Source organism: Haliotis rufescens, unplaced genomic scaffold (genome assembly GCF_023055435.1).
Source record: "Haliotis rufescens isolate VD_foot unplaced genomic scaffold, xgHalRufe1.0.p SCAF_26, whole genome shotgun sequence".
Taxonomy (NCBI): domain Eukaryota; kingdom Metazoa; phylum Mollusca; class Gastropoda; order Lepetellida; family Haliotidae; genus Haliotis; species Haliotis rufescens.
Window position 1 is genome coordinate 4,697,559 of NW_025963957.1, and position 23,142 is coordinate 4,720,700.

At 44.0% G+C, this 23,142-nt stretch overlaps 2 protein-coding genes across 4 annotated transcripts; both read right to left on the bottom strand.

Moving 5' to 3' along the window:
* Positions 1–207: 207 nt before the first annotated feature.
* Positions 208–7,034, bottom strand: LOC124147326. The gene is made up of 4 exons (XM_046518004.2): positions 6,954–7,034; positions 2,975–3,155; positions 1,433–1,516; positions 208–297 (listed from the first exon to the last, which is right to left on the bottom strand). Exons 1-4 carry the CDS (start codon positions 7,032–7,034, stop codon positions 284–286), a joined length of 360 nt encoding a protein of 119 aa, XP_046373960.2. The 3' UTR covers positions 208–283.
* Positions 7,035–14,052: 7,018 nt separating this feature from the next.
* LOC124147317 (histidine N-acetyltransferase-like) lies at positions 14,053–19,767 on the bottom strand. Of its 3 annotated transcripts, none has more exons than XM_046517994.2 (4): positions 19,704–19,767; positions 17,229–17,402; positions 15,564–15,797; positions 14,053–14,786 (listed from the first exon to the last, which is right to left on the bottom strand). In XM_046517994.2, the coding sequence occupies exons 2-4, from the start codon at positions 17,394–17,396 to the stop codon at positions 14,235–14,237; spliced, it is 954 nt and encodes a 317-aa protein (XP_046373950.2). In that variant the 5' UTR covers positions 17,397–17,402; positions 19,704–19,767; the 3' UTR covers positions 14,053–14,234. The 3 variants fall into 3 exon arrangements, with proteins under 3 accessions (XP_046373950.2, XP_046373951.2, XP_046373949.2); XM_046517995.2 differs by lacking the exon at positions 19,704–19,767 and adding an exon at positions 19,452–19,608; XM_046517993.2 differs by lacking the exon at positions 19,704–19,767 and adding an exon at positions 19,082–19,240.
* Positions 19,768–23,142: the final 3,375 nt, after the last annotated feature.

The window sequence follows — 23,142 nt, forward strand, 5'->3', positions numbered from 1 at the left end:
GTTTATCATGACAGGTTGGGTGTAACCATGGACAGGATACGATGGAGGAAAGGTTAAACAATTGCAATTTTTGTTTGCTGATGCGTTGGACTCATGACACAAAGTATAATTTTTCTCGAAATCCACTGTACATATTTTACAATTATTCGCTTTTACATTGATGCAATGCGTGTATATAGCTTAAACCTTTCATATATTACACTTAGATCTGTGTTATGTATTTTATTTCACTGTGGCGGAAACAATGGCTGTTGAATACAGACTTCTGTGTGTGTTCTCCGCCTTATTCATCTGCGTCTGAAAAGGAGGAGATTTGTGAATGAATAACATTTCTGCAAGTTATTACATGTTGTGCCGACCGTCTAGTGATAGAGCAGTATACTGTGTCTGAGTTGTTTATTCATGTTAAACTGCGGCATGATATCTCAGTGGGCTACCTCTATAAAATCGGCATTAGTCCGGACTAGAGCAAGCAGACACACACGCGCACGCACACACACGCACGCATGAATGCACGTCGCTATATAAGTGCAATATTCTTGGATGCGACGTTAAACCTAATTTCGCCTCACCTCTCCTCCAATGTTGAGCCATTGTTTACTGATCCCCAACGGAGTCTGGGTTGGAGTTAGGTTAGGACACCTATGCTTCTCGTTAAGGCACCTGACCTGTGAAGATTCCGGGGTAGAATAGGTCTTCAGCAACCCATACTTGCCGTAAAAGGCGACTATGCTTGTCGTGAAAGGCGACACTCGGGATCGGGTGGTCAGGCTCGCTGACTTGGTTGATCAATGTCATCGATCCCAATTGCGTGCGATGCTCATGATGTCAATTACTGGATTGTCTGGTCCAGACAAGATTATTTTACAGACCGCCGTCATATAGCTGGAATATTGCTGAGTGCGGCGTTAAACAACAAACAAACAAACAAAAACAAACGTTAAAGCACCTCACTGGATCGGGAGATCATTATTTAGTTTCAACTTAATCAGTAAATGCACTATCGTGTCACTGGATTGTATTGTCCATCGATCACTTGATTGTCTGGTTTGTTTACAACCGCCGTCGCATGGCAGTTCTGCTGTACGACGTCATGCAATAAATAAATACTTACTTTTTATGCAAATTATGCAAATGGCGGGTGCTCCCGGTAGGGCAGGAAATGTTTACCTTTTTCTCGAACACCTGGCGTCGTCACCGATTTTCGTTGCTCCATTCATATAAATTAAAGCTATTTTGCCTTTCACGCCAAATAAATTCTGTTTCGGAGAATAATCAGCCAGATTCTATTACGTACTGACCACTGTCATATAGCTTGAATATTGCTGAGGTCGGCGTCAAACAACAAACACACAAAACATCTTATTAAATAAGTTAATTTCTTGACATTTGACCAGCACTGTGAGAACCTTCTTAAACCTAGTGCCCTTACCAGGAAAATCGGCGTTTCGTTCCGCAATGAAGTTTCTGTTTTCGTATTGCTTCACGGCCTCGTCCTGGTCGTCGTCAACCACATCTGTCACATAGAAACACATCCGTTTTGTAAACAACATGTTGAACATAAGGTGCACCTTTGACTCGTTACGGAAACACTACCCAAGGTGAACTATTTGTAAAACAAGGATTTATGAAACACAATGATTGTATCAGGAAGACAATAATGAAAACAGGAGCAATGGCTGCACAGTAAAACAGTTCTTGTTCCTATGAAATCGCATTAATGTTTGACGTCACGGAAAAATATGACGACATTTTCTCAGCCATGCTGCACCAGTATGTAATCACATTGTCAAAGGCTATTTAACCAATAATGGGAACATAGGTAAAAAACAATAAATGTGTCATAAACATAAGCATAAGTTGTTGGTTTGTTGCTTAACGCCGCACTCAGCAATATTCCAGCTATATGGCGGCGGTCTGTAAAATAATCGAGTCTGGACCAGACAATCCAGTGACTGACATCAAGCGCATCGATCCACGCAATGAAGATTCGATGGCATGCATCAACCAAGTCAGCGAGCCTGACCACCCGATCCCGTTAGTCGCCTCCAGCGAAGGCATAGTCGCCTTTTACTGTAAGCATGGTTTCTGAAGACCTATCCTACCCCGGATCTTCACCGGTCACTCGAGCGCTTTTTTTTCAACTGAACATTCTAGTCATCTCAGGGCGGTAGCAGCGTTGTGGGGAGGGGGAGGGAGGGGCATTCATTCACATGACGATGAATTATTACGTGATCTTAAATGCTGTTTTATTATTTCAGTATAGTAATTTAATGAGAACTCATGACTCATAGGTTCACGGGGCCGGATGCTTTCCACCAACTTCAATGTAACCCGACGTAATTGTCCTTGACATCTCAATAAATAAATGTTTTCTTTTTTTCTTCTTCTTTTTCTTTAAGTATATTTTTACTTTCATTAACTATATACAAAAAGATAGATTATGTATCTTAACACACAAGTATTACCCGGGTCGTTATGTAGTGCCCCCTGTGAAACATGGGTCGAGCCAAGAAAAGCAGCCTTGATGTGGCCAGGGTGGAAACTAGGCTTTGATATAGTCTAGCTGACACGCTTTCCTGTGGAGGATGGATACTGACAGACCTAGGCACAGACCTGGTTTCAAACCCACCAGCGGGTCCCGCAAAGTCTAATGAATGTGATGTATTTCCTTACCCCTTGAGGGGGCACGGGTGGCCCAGTCGTCTAAGGGGCCGCGATTCGCTGTGCAGAGTTGCGTCCTTTGGGCACGCTAGAAACCTATGATTTGGGGTTCGAATCCCGATTCGCCCCGATTATGTATCTAGGTTTGTCAGCACCATACCCGTGCTCGTGGTTTTCACCGAAGTGGTAAACGTTTGAGACCTGCATCACTTCAGGCTTTCCTCACACATTAAGCTGACACGCCGTGATATCACTGGAATACTGTTAAAAGCGGCGTTAAACCAAACTCACTCACTCACTCACTCCTTACCTCTTCCCCAGATGCGGCGCCGGCGGCGGTACGGGTACCCTGGGTACGGGTACCCCGGGTACGGGTGACTTATAATGACGACACCTCGACGATGGCGACGGCGAAAGGGAAGGCGAAAGAAGAATGACGACGACGGCGCCGCTAGAATGAAGACCAGGAAGAAGACGAACAGAGCACGCATCTGCAACACAGAATCACGGGACTCTAGTTCAACTTGTACTGTCAGAGCCGTAGATCCTTGTTGGGATTGTCAACATACATACAATCAATTATTGGTCCCAGAAATTAGCTTCGTATTCCCTTTTCCTTATCTAAACGTGAAGTTAACCACATATTCCTTGAAGTTTGCCACCTATTCCTTGTTCAACGTGAAGTTAGCTACCTATTCCTTGTTCAACGTGAAGTTAGCCACCTATTCCTTATTCAACGTGAAGTTAGCCACCTATTCCTTACTCAAACATGAAGTTAGCTACCTATTCCTTACTCAAACGTGAAGTTGGCCACCTATTCCTTATTTAACGTGAAGTTAGCTACCTATTCCTTATTCAACGTGAAGTTAGCTACCTATTCCTTATTCAACGTGAAGTTAGCTACCGATTCCTTATTCAAACATGAAGTTAGCTACCTATTCCTTACTCAAACGTGAAGTTGGCCACCTATTCCTTATTCAAACGCGAAGTTAGCTACCTATTCCTTACTCAAACCTGAAGTTAGCTACCTATTCCTTATTCAAACATGAAGTTAGCTACCTATTCCTTACTCAAACGTGAAGTTGGCCACCTATTCCTTACTCAAACGTGAAGTTGGCCTCCTATTCCTTACTCAAACCTGAAGTTGGCTACCTATTCCTTATTCAAACGCGAAGTTAGCTACCTATTCCTTATTCAACGTGAAGTTAGCTACCGATTCCTTATTCAAACATGAAGTTAGCTACCTATTCCTTACTCAAACGTGAAGTTGGCCACCTATTCCTTACTCAAACCTGAAGTTGGCCACCTATTTCTTATTCAAACATGAAGTTAACCACCTATTCCTTATTCAATGTGAAGTTAGCTAGTACCTATTCCTTATTCAAACGTGAAGTCCGCTATTTCTTTCCTTTTATGGCAATACCACATTTCTATCCACTAAGTAGTAAGCGCGCTGCACACTGTCGCATCCACGGGAAAAGACACAGCTATTTTGAAGTCTTCAAGATAATGAACCTTTTGTATATCGTAACATGTGCCTGCGTGTGTCATCGATTGACTTATAAATTCATTTGACATCTGTCGAAAACGAGGTCTATTACTGGACAATTGGGGGCACGGGTGGCCCAGTCGTCTAAGGCGCCGCGATTCGCTGTGCAGAGTTGCGTCCCTTGGACATGCCAGAAACCTATGATTGTAGGTTCGAATCCCGGTTCGCCCCGATTATGTTTCTAGGTTTGGCAGCACCATACCCTTGCTCGTGGGTTTCACCGTAGTGGTAAACGTCTGAGACCTGCATTATTTCGGGCTTTCCTCCCTCATTAAGCTGACACGCCGTGATATAACTGAAATACTGTTAAAAGCGGCGTTAACCCCAACTCACTCACTCATTGGACAATTCTTTCCACGCGCAACGCCAAATTACAGACAAACAGTCACGCTGCAAGAAGTTCATATTGTGTTTTATGTAGGGTGTTGATCCACAAAGAGTTAATCAGTCTCAGGCATAGATAATCAACATCTACCCTGAGGATAACATCAGGTATTTTGTCATAAATGACTGCAATGTGACAAACATGGAACGCCACACACAACCCATGGCCTGATCGCCAAACATTATACCAACTGGGCAGCGCCAATAAAGTCTTTTTGAAAGGAGGGGTGCAAGATTTGACAATAAGCGTCAGTAATCTTGAAATTGAGTTTTATGAAATTTCCGAATGTAAAAATATTGAGTATGCGGTAAGAACGGGGTGTAGGCACCCTGCTATCCCCCAACCCCCTCGAAATGGATGGATGCTGTTACAACTCTCCCCACAATCATGGATAATCGACACAGCTACCATCTTCCCGAGGCAAGTGAGTTAACTGACTATAGAAATCCAGTTTCCACCCTTGCCGAACTAGGCTGGTATTATTGAGTTACATTTTGGCTGGACTAACGAGTCTATGCATAGTCCAATCAAAATCGCGCACCGAAATCGAAATCCGGTTCGTAAAGTGTCATGCAGATTTCGGTCGACTGCAGGATTTGCCAAGCATGTGCACCGCTAACTCGTTGTCAACAGATATTTTATAAATCTTTTCATGCTTTTAAAGAAAGGACATAACTCGTAATAGCCACTGGTGGCGCTACGATCGAGCCCAGTAATTCCAGCTTAGTTCGGCAAGGGTTGAAACTGGACTTTGAAAGTCAGTTAACTCTCTTGCCCCGGGAAGATGCACAGCTATATACCGCAGGGCAACGTCAGATATAACTGTCATTAATCACCTCAGTGGTTATACACGGAACAAGCCTGAACCAACTCGTGGTAACAAACTGTATGGTTAAGGTCTGCATTTGGATATTAGTTTCGGCAAAATAAGCCGTTGTTTCTACACTGCAAGTCATAGGTATTTCAACAACGTAGTGTTGGCGCTTTCAAGGTTTATAGTTATGTTATAAATAATTGACGTATGATTTCGATTAAAAACGGACCAGAACACTCGACACACTCGCTGTCATCAGACTAAGTTACATTTTCATCTGTCGTGTGGTTTCGATGTTAACAGAATATGCCTGCGCTCAATATCCTATATGCCATTCAGAGAATTACCCACGTGCTAAAAGGCATTACAGATTATCTGTCACGAGTGAATGAGTGAGTGAGTGAGTTGGGTTTAACGCCGCTTTTAACAGTATTCCAGTTAGATCGCGGCATGTCAGCTTAACGTGGGAGAAATCCCGAAGTGATGCAGGTCTCAGACGTTTACCACTTCGGTGAAACCCACGAGCACAGGTATGGTGCTGATAAACCTAGAAACATAATCGGAGCGAACCAGGATTCGAACCCATAAGCATAGGTTTCTAGGTTGTGCCGAAGGGACGCAACTCTGCACAGGGAATCGCGGCACCTAAGACGACTGGGTCACCCTTGCCCCCTCACGGGTGAATAAATGGTGTTAATCCAGAACCATTGGCAAGAGACTTACAGCATTCATTCACGACAGATAACGCGTAATCACGAGTTTCGATTAGGTCATTCTATGTATTGCTCATTGACATTTTAAGCTTGTAAATGATGAAAAAACAACTACAGTCAACCCTACAGAGAAACGTAACTGAAGGCACCCTATTTTTCAGACGACGTCATGTAATCAATTTGTGACACCATGAACAATGGATGACATCATATCGTTTTTTTCAACAATGAACAAGTGATGTATATAAGGCTTCAATTGAATCGCTAAAACGCCTATGTGCACATAACGGAAAGTGAGTGAGTTTGGCTAAACGACGCTTTGAAGAGCAGGTCAGTTATATCAGGACGGGAAGCCCGAAGTGATGCAGGTCTTAGACGTTTGCCGCTTCGGTGAAACCCCGTAGCACAGGTGTGGTGGTGATAAACCGGAGTTAAGAGTGACTGGCGTGACACATTATGTCCCAGGGGGCGATGGGGTAGCCTAGTGGTTAAAGCGTTGGCTTGTCGCGCCGAAGACCCGGGTTCGATTCCTCACATGGGTACAATGTGTGAAGCCCATGTTCCGATGTGCCCCGCCGTGCTATTGCTGGAATATTGCTAAAAGCGGCGTTAAACAATACTCACTCACTCACTCACGCATGTCCCAAATGTCTGCCAACCCCTGCAGTCGATCCTGAGCCCATTCTCACTATGTCGATAGACGGTCAATTTGCCTTACCTTTACTGGGTCTTGTCAAAATGGAATAGTTTGAAAGCGAAATTGCTATCAATATATATACCCACCACCCGGACCTGCAACAGTCGTCGCAAGCTGACAATACCACTTACCAGATAATGTTCTTGAGGCAGATAGCATCCCGGAAACACACCTTTATGATGGGCATGTACTGCAAGAGGTGCCAGACACATGACTGGGAAGCACAAACCAGCTGTTGGGGTGTATGTAATCGATGCATGACATTATGACAAATCGGGGACACAATCTAAGTGCTGACAGGGCATAGCTACCCACCTGTTATAGAGTTTTGGATAAAAACTATTTTGAAGCTGATTAATGTATAGTCATCAGGATTTTTGTTATTTATGGTTACACGTCTCTGGTTTTCTATTTGGCTTTTACAATTCCGTACCGCGATGATTTGTTTGTTTGTTTGTTTGTTTGTTTATTGTTTAACGCCGCACTCAGCAATATTACAGCTATATGACACCGGCCTGTAAATAATCGATTCTTGGACAGACAATCCAGTGATTGACATCATGAGCCTCAATCCACGCAATTGGGATACGATGCACGCATCAACCAAGTCGTCATATAGCTGGAATATTGCTGGGTGCGGCGTAAAACAACAAACAAACAAACTGTTATAAGGAAGTGTATTTTATTGTTAAACAATGATTGTAACTGTATTACATTGTTTATGCTGAGATTCGGTAGAAGCTCATTGGGTTGTCTTTTTACAATGATTAGTAGTCAGGAATGTAGTACTGTCTAATGTCAGCAGATCACTTATCACCTTGGACACCCTGCCTGGGCCCTTCTCGGAAGCTTGACCACTGTCGCCGATGGGTGAATATATTAGTATCAATGAATTTTGCTCTCAGCAGTTGTGATTTAAATAAGGTGCATTTTTAATATATGTACAAAGGTATTCAAAATGTATTTAGAAAGTATTCATGAATACAGGGGTTTTCAAGCGAGTATTCGTGTACAATATAAATACTTGTATTCATGAGTTGTTATGAATACTGAATACTTGCGAATACAGTAAACTACGTTTATAACGAACACGCTTATAACGAACTGACGGATATAACGAACATATTTTTGGTCCTGGCCATTTGCTTATATATATGGTGTATATATGCTTATAACGAACTACAGTTACGAACTAAGATTAGTGGTCCCTTTGAGTTCGTTATAACCGTAGTTTACTGTCCTCAATTTTTTGTATTGAATAATATTCGAATACGAATACCCCAGGTCTGATTTAGCACTGTATTTATGTGATTGATACTGTCAACTGCCATCATATCACATATCGCCATTGAATATTGTGCTACCACTCCATTGTGTACTGCCATTGTAATTGCTGTGCAGTAATTTGTGTTGATTTGTAAACCTAGTTTATTTTATGATTGTTGTTGGTTGGTTTCACACTATGTTCTTTTACGTTCTTTTTGTGTTAATATATTGTTTCAATTTGGGAATCGACACGTAACAGCGTGCACAACCTGGGTAGTCTGTCGCATGTTTGCCTGAGGCGTGTGACAGGATAGTCTGACACTTACTTGCTCTGAACATACTACTCGACAGAACTTAAAGAACAGATATTTTCATGTGGCTATAGTGAGTCTGTCATGACTGGTGGGTATTGCAACAGACAGCCTTCCAGTTGTGTGCGTTCTTTAACTTGCTTGAGTAGTATATATGTCGATGCATGGTTTATACATTATATGTCAGGTGCTTGTAGCTGAATGTGTGGCGGGCTAACCTGTCGGGTTCCGAGAGGACGTATTAAAGAAATATTTCACACTTGAATTTGTGAAACTTTTGTAAAAGTCTAAAAAGCGTGAGGATAGGGCCGTCGGTCCCATTCTAACCGCTCTTCAGCTGTTGGAATAAGCCCGCCCTGTCTCATACTAACATGACAGCAGGATCCCAAATAATCGATTATACAGTTTGTTGTTTATCAAACGTATATTTTGAACATCTAAGGGAGCATCGATTTGGATTCGGCGGACCTTTGTATTGCCACGAAATACGATCACAGAGAAAGGTATTTTTGTGCTTTGAAAGGTTACGCTTAAAAATGATTAATTTTGCCTATAAGGTAGTTAAGCCTCTGTCTAAACAATAAGTGTCAGATGGAACTTTAAAGTAGGGGATCATGAAATATATATGTTAATGCCAAATATTTGAACAAAGATAAGTGTTGACGGCACACATCCTATGCAAGTCATGTTTATTTCTGTAAACTTAACGGGGGCACGGGTGGCCCAGTCGTCTAAGGCGCCGCGATTCGCTGTGCAGAGTTGCGTCCCTTGGACACGCCAGAAACCTATCATTGTGGGTTCGAATCCAGGTTCGCCCCGATTATGTTTCTAGGTTTGACAGCACCATACTTATACAGATACTTACAAACCCAAAATGTTGACGATCGGCCCCGTTCAGGTCAACAACAGTACATGATTGATTAGTCCGAAACCAGGCTCCACGAAATCCAGCTCAAACAGCGAATCAAAATGCTGTAAACTTTCATAGTCTACTGAAGTATGAGATACGGGTCAGACGATAAGAAATCGTCTACATGCAAACTCATCTTCATGCCCCATGACCACGTGTTGTGTCGTCCCTTAAAAACCGTCACATTGCCTACGGACGTCAATGGTGAACACATTCAACGTCGAAACTGGAATAATCGTGTCATGTTGTGAGTCCCGATTCACTTTGCACTTCCTGAATAGGCATGTTCGTGTCTGGAGACGTCGAAATGACTGAACGTCAAGCCAGATGTGGCGGTGGATCAGCTATATCGTCTGGGGGGCACGGCTGGCCCAGTCGTCTAAGGCGCCGCGATTCGCTGTGCAGAGTTGCGTCACTTGGGCAAGCCAGAAACCTATTATTGTGGGTTCGAATCCCGGTTCGCCCTGATTATGTTTCTAGGTTTGTCAGCACCATACCCGTGCTCGTGGGTTTCACAGAAGTGGTAAACGTCTGAGACCTGCATCACTTCGTTCTTTCCTCCCACATTAAGCTGACACGCCGTGATATAACTGGAATAGTGTTAAAAGCGGCGTTAAAACCAACTCACTCACTCACTCACTATATCGTCTGGGGTGGCATCACTATGACTGAGCGGCCATAACGTCTACTTTGATACCGGTTGTAACGTGTTCCCGATTCGTTAAGTAGCATCCACCTATAACAAGCACCTAATATATCCTACAATTTTGGAATTTTTAAGTTATTTTCTGGAATCCTCTACTTTTTTGTAAGAGTATATATTACCTGCTGTGCCTGTCCGACTGACTCATCACAGCGATTGTGAAGTAATACATTAATGCGCACATGCCATGGAAACTTGCAATGGTTAGGTACCGATGTGTTTTCCGACGATATGATTCAAATTAAATTGAGAATGACATTATATGAAAAAGAGATTATCACGCTTGTTTTTGGATGGTAAAAACGGTAGCTACGAAGAATTACGGATTATCTGTCCCGAGGCGATAAATACAGATAATCTTCACTGCAGGCAGCCTATTGTTAAGATGACGTCATGTTATTAATTTGTCACGTCATGAACAATTGATGACGTCATATCGTATTTTCAAAATAATGAGTGAGAGAGTATTGTTTTACGCCGCTTTTAGCGATACCCACTAGGCTATCCTGCCACTCCTTTAAAAATGAAACACTGTGACGTATTGTGGCCTCAACTCTCCAATCAACATCAGCTATATCTGAAAGTTATTGCACACTAATCATTCTTATCTTATGGGTAATATTATGTATTTAGCGAGCCTTGTTTATTTCCAAACGGGCTATTTACCATCCCAAAACACTTAAGGATTGACTGTGTATTTTTTTCGGTTCATTGAGGTATGAATCGAAAAACCGATGTGCAAACTGTATGAATCCGCGTAGCAGATGTTTCATTGTGAATATGACACGTTATAAAAAAACAGTTGTGGTGTAACAGCGATCAGGGTCATGTGATGTGATGACGTCACATGACCCCCGACAGTGTGAAATGTACATTTTGTGTTGACGCACGTCCATACACACAATAGAGTGTTTCATAGCACTTTGGTGGACATCACAATATAAACGCGATACACATGAAAAATCAATGAAATTGCGGAAAGAACATTCGTGGGGAGATCAAAGTTCATAAACAACCAATCAAATCTCGACAACGCCATTATCACGTGATATGTACACACAGTTGCTGTGATGGCGGATGCACCGGCCAACCATTACACCGTGTATGACAATACTGTAAAGCCAATATGTTACATTTTAATGTTACCTCGAGCTCTGTCACACAACAGATAATAACTATACAATAATATATGACAGGAAATAATCGCCTGGCCGGTCTCTACACTGGAAGGCACGTTTGCACCCACGCCCAAACACGTGGGGGGTCGGGGTGGTTTACAACGGGGCCATAGGACAAATATGCACGGGCCGGGAACATCGTTTGGCCGTTATTTATTAAAAGTGTGTATGTGTGTGTGTGTGTGTGGGGGGGGGGGGGGGGGGGGGGGGGGGGGGGCTCCTTCCTAAACCAATCCTCCAGGTACTCGGCACTACCTTCCCTGACCTCCTTCCTAAACCAGGCTCATAATACAAATAAACGGTCACTACAAACATGTGATAAAGAGGACCAACGCTTTTCTGACAAGTATATAATTGTTAAACCCAACTCACTCACTCACTCATTAAAAGTGGTGGGAAGTCATGTATATTCTAAGTACAAGACAAGGTCAAGAGTAAGATCCTGACGACCACTGTACAAGAAACATTGTGATTGTGGACGAGGTACCACATGGTCGAATAACCAGTTTATGAATATGGTCAGCAAAATTCATTTATTGAATATAATATATATACGTAAGCCTGAGAGAACTGGGCAGTTCAGAGCTAAAGACTTCTGTTGAGGACCTGGGTTGTGGACTCGTAGACGAACTTGTGTTGTGAGCGAACACTTCCGTCTTCATGCACACTGCGAGAGTGGCGGGTGCTACAAGTAGAGCAGGACATGCTTACCCTTTTCGCGAACACCTGGTGTCATCACTGATTTTCAGTGATCCATTTATGTGATTTTCACTGCTATTTTGCCTTTTACGACAATTGGAATCTGTTACGGCAGTTAATCGAAACTGATTGTTCTCTGGCGTTGACGTTTTATATTCACAAATATAGCACCGTGTAAATACTCTTTCTAAGCTTATCTATTTACCCCAATTTAATGTGATCATTATTCTATTTTTATGAAATGTCATGTTCGTTTTCATCACATGTGTTTGCATTTCAGTATCCTTTGTGTTAATCTAATATCCCCGTATACCTGGGAAATATAAATACTTATTGGATTACTAATGTAGCTTCATCAGAAAGTGTAGCATATTTCAACCAGTGGACGAGTACGTATTCTCCGCAAGGGTAGGGGACACCGGTGGCGCCAAGGCGCCGAATTCGCTGTGCTGAGTTGTGACCCTTAGGCACGCCAGAAACCTGTAAACGTAGGTTCGAATCCAGGTTCGCACGGATGTTTCTAGGTTTGTCAGCACCGAACCCATGCTCGTGGGTTTCATCAAAGTGGTAAACGTCGGAGACGTGATACAAATGGAATACTGTTTAAAGCGGCGTTAAAACTCACTCATTTAGCAAGGAAAGTGGCTATAAAAGGCCCGTGTTGTTTCAAGAATACAGAGCATCCTTTTCGGTCATGTGCTACAATATCCATTAAGTGCCTCTTCCATTCTAGGTAAAGAATTCCGGGAACAGTGTTTCAGTTATAACACGGGGTAGCCTAGTGGTTAAAGCGTTCGCTCATCACGCCGAAGTCACGGGTTCGATTCCCCACTTGGGTACAATATGTGAAGACCATTTCTGGTGTCCCCGCCGTGATATTGCTGGAATATTGCTAAAAACGGCGTAAAACCATACTCACTCACTCAGTTATAACACGGCATGTCAGTTTGATGTGGGAGGAACGTGAACCCGAGGTGATGCAGCTCTTAGACATCTGTCACTTGGTGAACCCCACAAGCAGGGCACGGTGCTGACAGAAAACTATAGAACCAGAATCAGGGCGAACCGGGATTCGAACCCAGAGTCACAGGTTCCTGGCATGCCTAAGGGAAGCAGTATCCAATCGCAGCGCCTTAAACGACTAGGCCATCCGTTCCCCCGATTCATATTATCATATGATACGATGACCGTGTAATTTGGCGTCAGCGTCCGAGATGGCGTGCACAGATCACCATGCACTCTGGGGGACTCATGGTCGGAACTGTTCCCCAAGTCAGTGCTGCTTGTTTTGAGGGGCGACTAAATGGATAGTGTTGTCACGATCGGCGATTTGGTAGATTTTCGGCGATTTGGTAGATTTTCGGCGATTTGGTTGATTCTCGGTGATTTGGTTGATTGAGTTCCATCCTACGCCGACGGTGTTTGACGTTGCCAATAATATCAACCACTGGTTTGACTGGACTCGTTATTAACAGGCCGTGATCATAAAGCTGAAATATTGACGAGTTGTCTTTAAGCAAATATCAAACAAACTTACAGACACTGTTTTGTCTGACCCAGACTCGGTTACTTACAAGCGGACGTGATGAATCTGGAATATCACTGAATGCGGCGTTAAACAAAAAACAAACACTTCTTTTTGTATAAGTTATATTTTACTATTAGAAATTTGACATGCATTGTGAGAATCGCCTTATTCCTCACTCACTCACTCAAGCATTGCCCTTGTATTGCTGAGCAATCATAGTTCAAGTGAGTTTAAATTTAAAGTCACATCCTGAGCAATCATAGGATCTTATAGAATGACTACATTACTAGGATATGATCCAGCAAAGCGTGTCGGAATTGTATCTTTTCAACCATTTAAAAGCTTAGGTAACTTTCTGGTGTTGTTCGATTGTGTGGAGATTTCAGAACTCAACGTAATGCAACGATTGAAATATACCTACCATCTAAAATCCATCACTCCTTCATGTCAGACACTGAGTTTAGGGGGCACGGGTGGCCCAGTCGTCTAAGGCGCCGCGATTCGCAGTGGAAAGTTGCGTCACTTGGGCACGCCAGAAACCTATGATTGTGGGTTCGAATCTAGGTTCGCCCCGATTTTGTTTCTAGGTTTGTCAGCACCATACCTGTACCTCATGGGTGTCACCGAAGTGGTAAACGCCTGAGATCTGCATCACTTCGTTCTTTCCTCCCACATTAAGCTGACACGCCGCGATATAACTGGAATACTGTTTAAAAGCGGCGTTAAACCCAACTCACTCACTCACTCACTGAATTTAGCCAAATCCAGTTCTGATCACAAACATCACACGAGATCAACAACAGAAGCATGATATAAATCAAGATTTAGTAGATTCAGCTACATCAGGGTGGAAGTCCTCCTCAAAGAACTGTAAAGTCCTAAAAGGGTTGTCCATCACATCGAACTCCAAACGCGCGTACAGCTTGGATATCACCGAAGGTTCCAACGTTGTCTCACAGTATGACATGAGGTGCACCTTCTCCGAGGTTAACCCCCTCACGGCCAACATCTGGCTGTACAAGTGTTTCTCCAGTTCCGTGTCGTCACTGCTACCGTAGATTTCCAAATGCAGTGCTAAACCCACAGGGACCCTAATCACCAGCCCCAGTGTGAGAAACCCCCCACACTGCTCTAAACCTTGGCTGATAAAAATAACCGGTTTCTGTCTGTCAATATGGCGTCTATTTTCGGCAATCAGTCTCAGATGCCAGCTGTTGATTGCGACACGTTGCCATGGAAACAAATATTTCATAAGCTTTTCGTTTTCAAAGAGGTTACAAAACTCTTGAGATGATATCTGCTGTGCGTTGCTCTTAACGGTTGTTTTCTCTATGGCTTCATGTATGTTGCATGTGTGGTAGAACAAGACCTGTAAATGGATTCTTTGTTAAGATAATAACTTAACGTCATGAGCCTTTGCATGCGCACTGTGAATATTTAAATGGTGTGAGGGAGTGAGTGAGTTGGGTTTGACGCCGCTTTTAACAGTATTCCAGTTATATCACGGCGTGTCAGCTTAATGTGGGAGGAAAGCCCGAAGTGATGCAGGTTTCAGACGTTTACCACTTCGGTGAAACCCACGAGCTCGGGTATGGTGCTGTCTAACCTAGAAACATAATCGGGGCGAACCTGGATTCAAACCCACGATCATAGGTTTCTTGCGGACCCAAGTGACGCAACTCTGCACAGCGAATCGCGGCGCCTCAGACGAGTGGGCCACCCGTGCCCCCATGTAAGTGGATCTCTGATACTAACAAAGGTTTTTGCAAATTGTGTGAGTGGTGTGTCCTAACGATAGGGCAGGAAATGCTTACCTTTTCCGTGACCACCTGGGCCCACTTGCACAAAGCGATCTTAGCGCTACAACTATCGTAAGCCTATGTTAAAGTATGGGAGTTACGATCATCTTAGCGCTAAGATCGCTTTGTGCAAGTGGGCCCTGGTGTGATAACTGAATTTCAGTGATCCATTCATATAATTTCCACCGCTGGTTTGCCTTTCACACTCAATGGAATCTGTTTCGGTGGATTATCGAGAGTGGCTATTCTCTGGCATTGACATTATATATTTTTTGCATTCATATAATCTGTCAAATGTGTATGGGGGATTACTTTGCAACTGTAAGTATAGTACCATATGTTCTTACCCGTTCAAACATAAGTGTGTTCTTGGCCAAAAAAGAGGCATTCTCCCTGTATTTGACGGTTGCTGCCAAACTGGAGGCAATGCTGTGAACCAATGGATTTCTTGAGAAGTCCTTTTCAATTTGCTTCCGCAATTTCAAAAGAAGGCCTCGACCTTGATAGTCCTGGTGCACACGAGCTGACCTCATCATCAGGGTGTGACCTCCGTTGACCTCACAAACGGCCTCAAACGCTATCTGTGGGGTAAAGAATACATGGACATGAGTAGTGTTGTTTCCATCTCGACTAATAATATGAATTATGTTTAAAAGCAAATATTGTCTCTCGACATCTGTATATTGACATATCAAAACATGTGCATGTGTTCACGTCACTGATAGTTGTGTAGAAGTAGGTCAGTGAGGTTAAACTCCCCCTTGGACAGTTTTTCAATTACATCACGGAATGTCAGCTGCTTGATGTTTGTTTGTTAACGCCGCACTCAGAAATATTCTAGCTATATGACAGTAAATAATCGAGTCTGAACCAGACAAACCAGTGACTGACATCATGAGCATCGATCAATGCAATTGGGATACGATGACATGCATCAACCAAGCCTGGCCACCCGATCCCGTAAGTCGCCTCTTACGACAAGCATAGTCGCTTTTTACGGCAAACATGGGTTGCTGAAGACGCTTGATGATGTGGGAAGTCCACGACCAACGGATCTCAACACAGGACAAAGAAGAAAGTAAAAAAGGCCAACTCAGAATTGTAGCCGATGCGCAATGGCAGCATCTTGTCACTTGACTTCCATAACCAATTCAAACAAACAGGCGTCTGACAGACAGCTCCAGAATAATTTGTTCAGATAAGTAGTTGCTCATTAACATACAAAAGTTAGTTGTTGAAATTAATGCCAATAAAGAATATTGTAATACAGGGGTGTTTCAAACTAAGGTGTCTCTTTTTCAGTAATTCAAACAGTAGAAACTTTTCTCAAATGTGGACATTAATATTATCTTAAAACAATAAAGAGTTTCGTGTCCCTGTGGCACAGTTTCATTCTGGTGAGGTGAGATGAAATTGGGTTTAACGTCGCGTCCAAGATTATTGCACTTATATAGCGACGTGCATGCACGTGTATGTGTGTTTGTGTGGCTGCTTGTACTAGTCCGGACTGATGCCGATTTATAGTGCTAGCTCACTGAGATACCATGCCGCAGTTTAACATGAATACCCCTCAGACACAGTATGCTGATTCCGAGCCGACCAGTCCTTGTTTTAGCCCCTTAATGCCGAGCGCCAGGCAGGGTAACAACAAGTACCATCTTTTAACGTCTTTTGGTAGGACGCGGTCGGGGATCGAACTCCGAGCCTTCCGCTCTCCGGGCGGACGCTCTACCACTAGACCACGGAAGCGGTGTCTGGCTCTCATGGTCTCAGAATAAAGACCGACCGGTCTCAAGATACAAGAGAAGAGACGCTGTGGCAGGTTTGTGCAAGGTATGAAGTCAATATTAGAGAAACCCACGCGCATGGATTGTGCTGTCAAGCCTAGAAACATGATCAGTGCAAATCGGAATTCGATCCAGCAATCACAAGTGGTTGGTACCCCTAAGGGACGCAACTCTACAAAGCGAGTTGTGGGCCACCCATGTCTGAAATAATGAAAACCTACTCACCACTTTGCCTTCGTGCTCACACACATACAGGGCGAAGTCTGGGTCCTGTGCCATGTCCAGATACTGAGACGGTATGTAGTCCAGGCCAAAGTAGACATGTTTGTTTATGTCCATAACTGCATTGTAGTCCTCCACTGATGCACGTCGAACAATCACGCCGTCATCCATTGTTGTCTACACAAAACAAAATCAGTCCGTTATAGGAACGCAATCTCATTAAAATCAGACCCCTGAAGATCCGTGTTAGAAATGGCCTACATCAACCCATGCAGCTCGCAAAAGATGACAAACGGGTTCGGGTGGTCAGGCTCGCTGACTCAATCGTCACCACTCGCATGTCACAAATCGCATGTTTCCGGTAACTTCAACAAATTTCATTTGGCTTGTCTCGGAATGGGACGAGTTGGTCACGAATGTTTGTTTGTTTGTTTGATGTTTAACGCCGCTCTCAGCAATATTCCAGCTATATGACGGCGGTCTGTAAATAATCGAGTCTGGACCAGACAATCCAGTGACTGACATCATGAGCATCGATCCACGCAATTGGGATCGATGACATGCATCAACCAAGTCAGAGAGCCTGACCACCCGATCTTGTTAGTCGCCTCTTACGACAAGCATGGATTGCTGAAGACCTATTCTACCCCGGATCTTCACGGGTCTGGTCACGAAAGTTGCTGACTTAGGTGATGCGTGTCATCGTATCCAAATTACGTTGAACGATGCTCATGATATTAATCACTGCATTTTCTGGTCCAGACTCGATTATTTACATACAATTTTGGGATACGATGACATGCATCAACAAAGTCACCGAGTCTGACCACCTGTTAGTCGCTGTTACGGCAAGCATGGGTATCTGAAGACCTATTCTTCCCCGGATCTTCACGGGACCACCAGTTCTGTACATATATCGGCACACATATGGGATATTAGTTTAAAAACATAATTTTGAATACCTTCAGTTCCTTAAAATATCATGTCGCATTATATCAGGAAATGTGTACCTTCTAACACATCAGTATGTGAGTTGTTTAGTCTACAAATGTAACCATTGGAATAGCAGCGAAACGCGCTGAGTATCAATTATGATATACCCGTGTACATTAATTTGTCACCTGCGCAAAATTCAAAGTGTTTTGTCAGTGAATATCTGATTAGAATTAACAATTGAAGTATAAAATAAGGGTTAAGGAAATATAAGTAAGATAAGATTAGACGATATCTGTAGTACATTAAGAAAGAATATTTAGTGACGTTCAATGTACATTGACTCGTGAAGATCCGGGGTAGAATAGGTCTTCAGCAACCCATGCTTGCCGTAAAAGTGAGTGAGTGAGTTGGGTTTAACGCCGCTTTTAACAGTATTCCAGTTATATCATGGCGTGTCAGCTTAATGTGGGAGGAAAGCCCGAAGTGATGCAGGTCTCAGACGTTTACCACTTCGGTGAAACCCAGGAGCACGGTATGGTGCTGACAAACCTAGAAACATAATCGGGGAGAACCGGGATTTGAACCCACAATCATAGGTTTCTGGCTTGCCCAAGGGACGCAACTCTGCACAGCGAATCGCGGCGCCTCAGACGAGAGGGCTACCCAAAGGCGACAATGCTCGTGGTAAGAGGCGACAAACGGATCGGTGGTCAGGCTCGCTGACATTGTTGAAACATGTCATAGGTCTCAATTGCCTGGATCGATGCTCATGGTGTCAATCACGTGATTGTCTGGGCCGCACTTGAACCAATACAGTGGCAGAAAATCCCAGCAAAACATTCCTGCTGTATGGATTCCCTTACTAAACTGCTGCTGAGACTGTCATACAGACTGAAAAGCGGGTACGATGATATGCTAACCTCGCCTTAGGAGTGGAGTTAGACTTGTATGTCTGGGAACTCGACGTTGCAACCGGCCGCAATCACCACTCGCATGTTTCACGTGCGAATGTTGGGCTGTTCAGTTTACAGTGCAGATCCCCTTGTAACAATACACCATCAAGTACATGAGATTTGGCTAAACAACTTTTTCTCTACTTCATGACAATATCTGAAATTATTGTGACGAGTTGCTTTGGTATTTATTTCTATTTTGCATTTCATCGGCACGATATTGCAACAAACGGACTAAAAGTTGCTGCTTCCCGCCATGGGCTTATGTGTAATCAGGCTTGCGCCGGGAACCAGCGAAAGCTGTGTGGCCGAATCTGCAACTTCGTGTGATTCTCACCTTCTTTCGCCACCAACCAGGATCAGCCGGAAATCTTCTTGCAGGTAACGGAAAGGGGCGAGTGGGGACGAAATCGCAGAGGTTACGGAAAGGGACGAATGGTGACGAATGTTATTTTTCGAGTTCTGGAAACCAGGAAGATAAAGCTTTGGCCCACCCAAGGCTGGGAAAAATTACTATGTGAAACCCTTTCTCGGGGACCCCTGTCGTGATAAGACTTGAACAGTGTCAAACACGGGAGGGGGTACTCACGCTGTCTCGTGTCTGCTGCTTCTATGCTGTGATGTACGTGCTCTAAGAACTCACAGTACGCAAGCAACACATTCAGTAACAGCATGGGCGTTTGATACTATGCGTGGTAACAGCTTGCCTATTAAGTTGTTTATAGCGAACATCAATAATAAGCTGAACATCAATATGACATTCAACCGAGCGAAAGTGAGTGAGATAAAATTTAACGTCGCATCAGCATTATTCAGGCATCTAGCGACGAGAACATAAATTTAAGAGAGTCTGAATACAAAATTATATTTAGAACAATATTTTGTACAACTGTTTAAAACACGGACTATTTAAGCCACCAGTAACCAAAGCTGGGTCACCTCGCTGGTGATCGTGTGGATGTACAGTGTTTCAGCTTCCGGCACGACATCCCCGCAGGATTCACGTCATCACTTTAGTTACCAGTGGTTGCCCCATACCAGCCGATATTCAAAATGCTCAGCAATGAGTTGCCTCAACACTGGTTGATGATAGTTACATCGATTATTATAGAAAGTTTACAGTGGGGCAATCATTTTATGGTATTTAAACCTTCTGAACAGAGCCTTCTATAATCTCTGTTGAGAAAAGAATCACAACAGACTAACCTAGAAACATAATCGGGGCAAACCGGGATTCGAACCCAAAATCATAGGTTTCTGGCGTACCCAATGGAGGCAACTCTGCACAGCCTTAGACGACTAGGCCACCCCTGCCCCCTCTCAACAAGAATGAAGTGGTGAGGTGAAATTGGGTTTAACGTCGTGTCTAAGATTAATGCACTTATATAGCGACGTGCATGCACGTGCGGGTATGGCTGTTTGTACTAGTCCGGACTGATGCCTATTTATTATGCCATCTCAGGGTAGAGCGCCAGTCAGGGTAACAATAAGTACCATCTTTTAACGCCTCTTGGTATGATGCGGCCGGGGATCTCCGGGAGGAAGCTCTACCAGTTGAACAAGGGGGCGGTCAACAAGAATGAGACATTTATACCATTGAGCTGATATTGATACGTGTATTAACACTATAAAGATATGACCAAGTTAAACCTAATTTCACCTCACATTTACCTGAACAGATAGTAACTCCAGACGCCCTGGACAAATATAACGGAATGTAGCTTCCCTTTGCTGCTGTTTCCAATCCATTGCTGCTCATAATAAATATCAATCACAACGTTGTATCACCATCACTAACTCTTTCCTAATAAATAATGATCAAGGTAGGTTTTCCGAGAAATGAAAATCGAGACTAAAATGAAGTTAAACTATTTTTACATGTACTATATGTAGCCATGACGAATGCATTCCTGCTGACATTTGTGTGAAACAACTGACCTCACCCCAAAAATCATGCAAGTAAAATATATTCCCCCAAACTTGATTTTCTTTGTTTTTTTCTTGGTGACCAGTAACACCCTTCTGGGGAGGGTGAACAAAGATTTGGGTCTGTTTCAATTTCTACTGGTCTATAAAGCCTTTCTCGACTTGACCCGTGAAGATCCGGGGTAGAATATAGGTCTTCATCGTTCCCAATTGCGTGGATCGATGCTCATGATGTCAATCACTAAATTGTCTGGTCCAGGCTAGATTATTTACCAACTGCCGTCATATAGCTGGAATATTGCCGAGTGCGGCGTTAAACAACACACCAACCAACCAACCTTTCTCGACTTATTTTCCAGTCATGCTCCAAGACATACAATCTTTCTCTGAAAGGAGGGAACCCACGACACATCCTCCACATTATATTTGTTAAATCCTGTGGCTTGAAGATCCTAATTGTGTGCTATTTGTGGTTCATACGGTATGTTCTAATTCTGGTTCTTCACCAACCCATGCTTGCCGTAAAAGGCAACTAACGGATCGGGTTGTCAGGCTCGATGACTTGACTTGTCATCGCATCCCAATTGCCTGGATGGATGCTCATAATGTTACTCACTGGATTGTCTGGTCCAGACTCGATTAATTTACTGCTCGCCGTCATATAGCTGGAATAATGTTGAGTGCGGCGTTAAACAACAAACAAATAATTGTGGTCCGAGTAGGGCAAACTAAACCGCCATGTTCCATACTTGGGTCTCTGTTGTTCCCCGGTGAGGATCTAGTTAATTAATAGTCATGGTCCATGAGTGTACAAACAACTAACATGATGTAAAGGTACTTGGCACTCCCTCACTTAACCTCCCTAGTAAACCCATCCTCCGGGTACTCGGCACTCCCTCACTAAACCTCCTTCGTAAACCAATCCTCCGGGTACTTGGCACTCCCTCACTTAACCTCCCTCGTAAACCCATCCTCCGGGTACTCGGCACTCCCTCACTAAACCTCCTTCGTAAACCCATCCTCCGGGTACTTGGCACTCCCTCACTTAACCTCCCTCGTAAACCCATCCTCCGGGTACTTGGCACTCCCTCACTTAACCTCCCTCGTAAACCCATCCTCCGGTTACTTGGCACTCCCTCACTAAACCTCCTTCGTAAACCCATCCTCCGGGTACTTGGCACTCCCTCACTAAACCTCCTTCTAAAACCAATCCTCCGGGTACTTGGCACTCCCTCACTAAACCTCCTTCGTAAACCCATCCTCCGGGTACTTGGCACTCCCTCACTTAACCTCCTTCGTATACCAATCCTCCAGGTACTTGGCACTCCCTAACTTAACCTCCCTCGTAAACCCATCCTCCGGGTACTTGGCACTCCCTCACTTAACCTCCTTCGTAAACCCATCCTCCGGGTACTTGGCACTCCCTCACTTAACCTCCTTCGTAAACCCATCCTCCAGGTACTTGGCACTCCCTCACTAAACCTCCTTCGTAAACCCATCCTCCGGGTACTTGGCACTCCCTCACTAAACCTCCTTCGTAAACCCATCCTCCGGGTACTTGGCACTCCCTCACTAAACCTCCTTCGTAAACCCATCCTCCGGGTACTTGGCACTCCCTCACTTAACCTCCCTCGTAAACCCATCCTCCGGGTACTTGGCACTCCCTCACTTAACCTCCTTCATAAACCCATCCTCCGGGTACTTGGCACTCCCTCACTTAACCTCCCTCGTAAACCCATCCTCCGGGTACTTGGCACTCCCTCACTTAACCTCCTTCGTAAACCCATCCTCCGGGTACTTGGCGCTCCCTCACTAAACCTCCTTCGTAAACCCATCCTCCGGATACTTGGCACTCCCTCACTTAACCTCCCTCGTAAACCCATCCTCCAGGTACTCGGCACTCCCTCACTTAACCTCCCTCGTAAACCCATCCTCCGGATACTTGGCACTCCCTCACTTAACCTCCCTCGTAAACCCATCCTCCGGGTACTCGGCACTCCCTCAATAAACCTCCTTCGTAAACCAATCCTCCGGGTACTTGGCACTCCCTCACTAAACCTCCTTCGTAAACCAATCCTCCGGGTACTTGGCACTCCCTCACT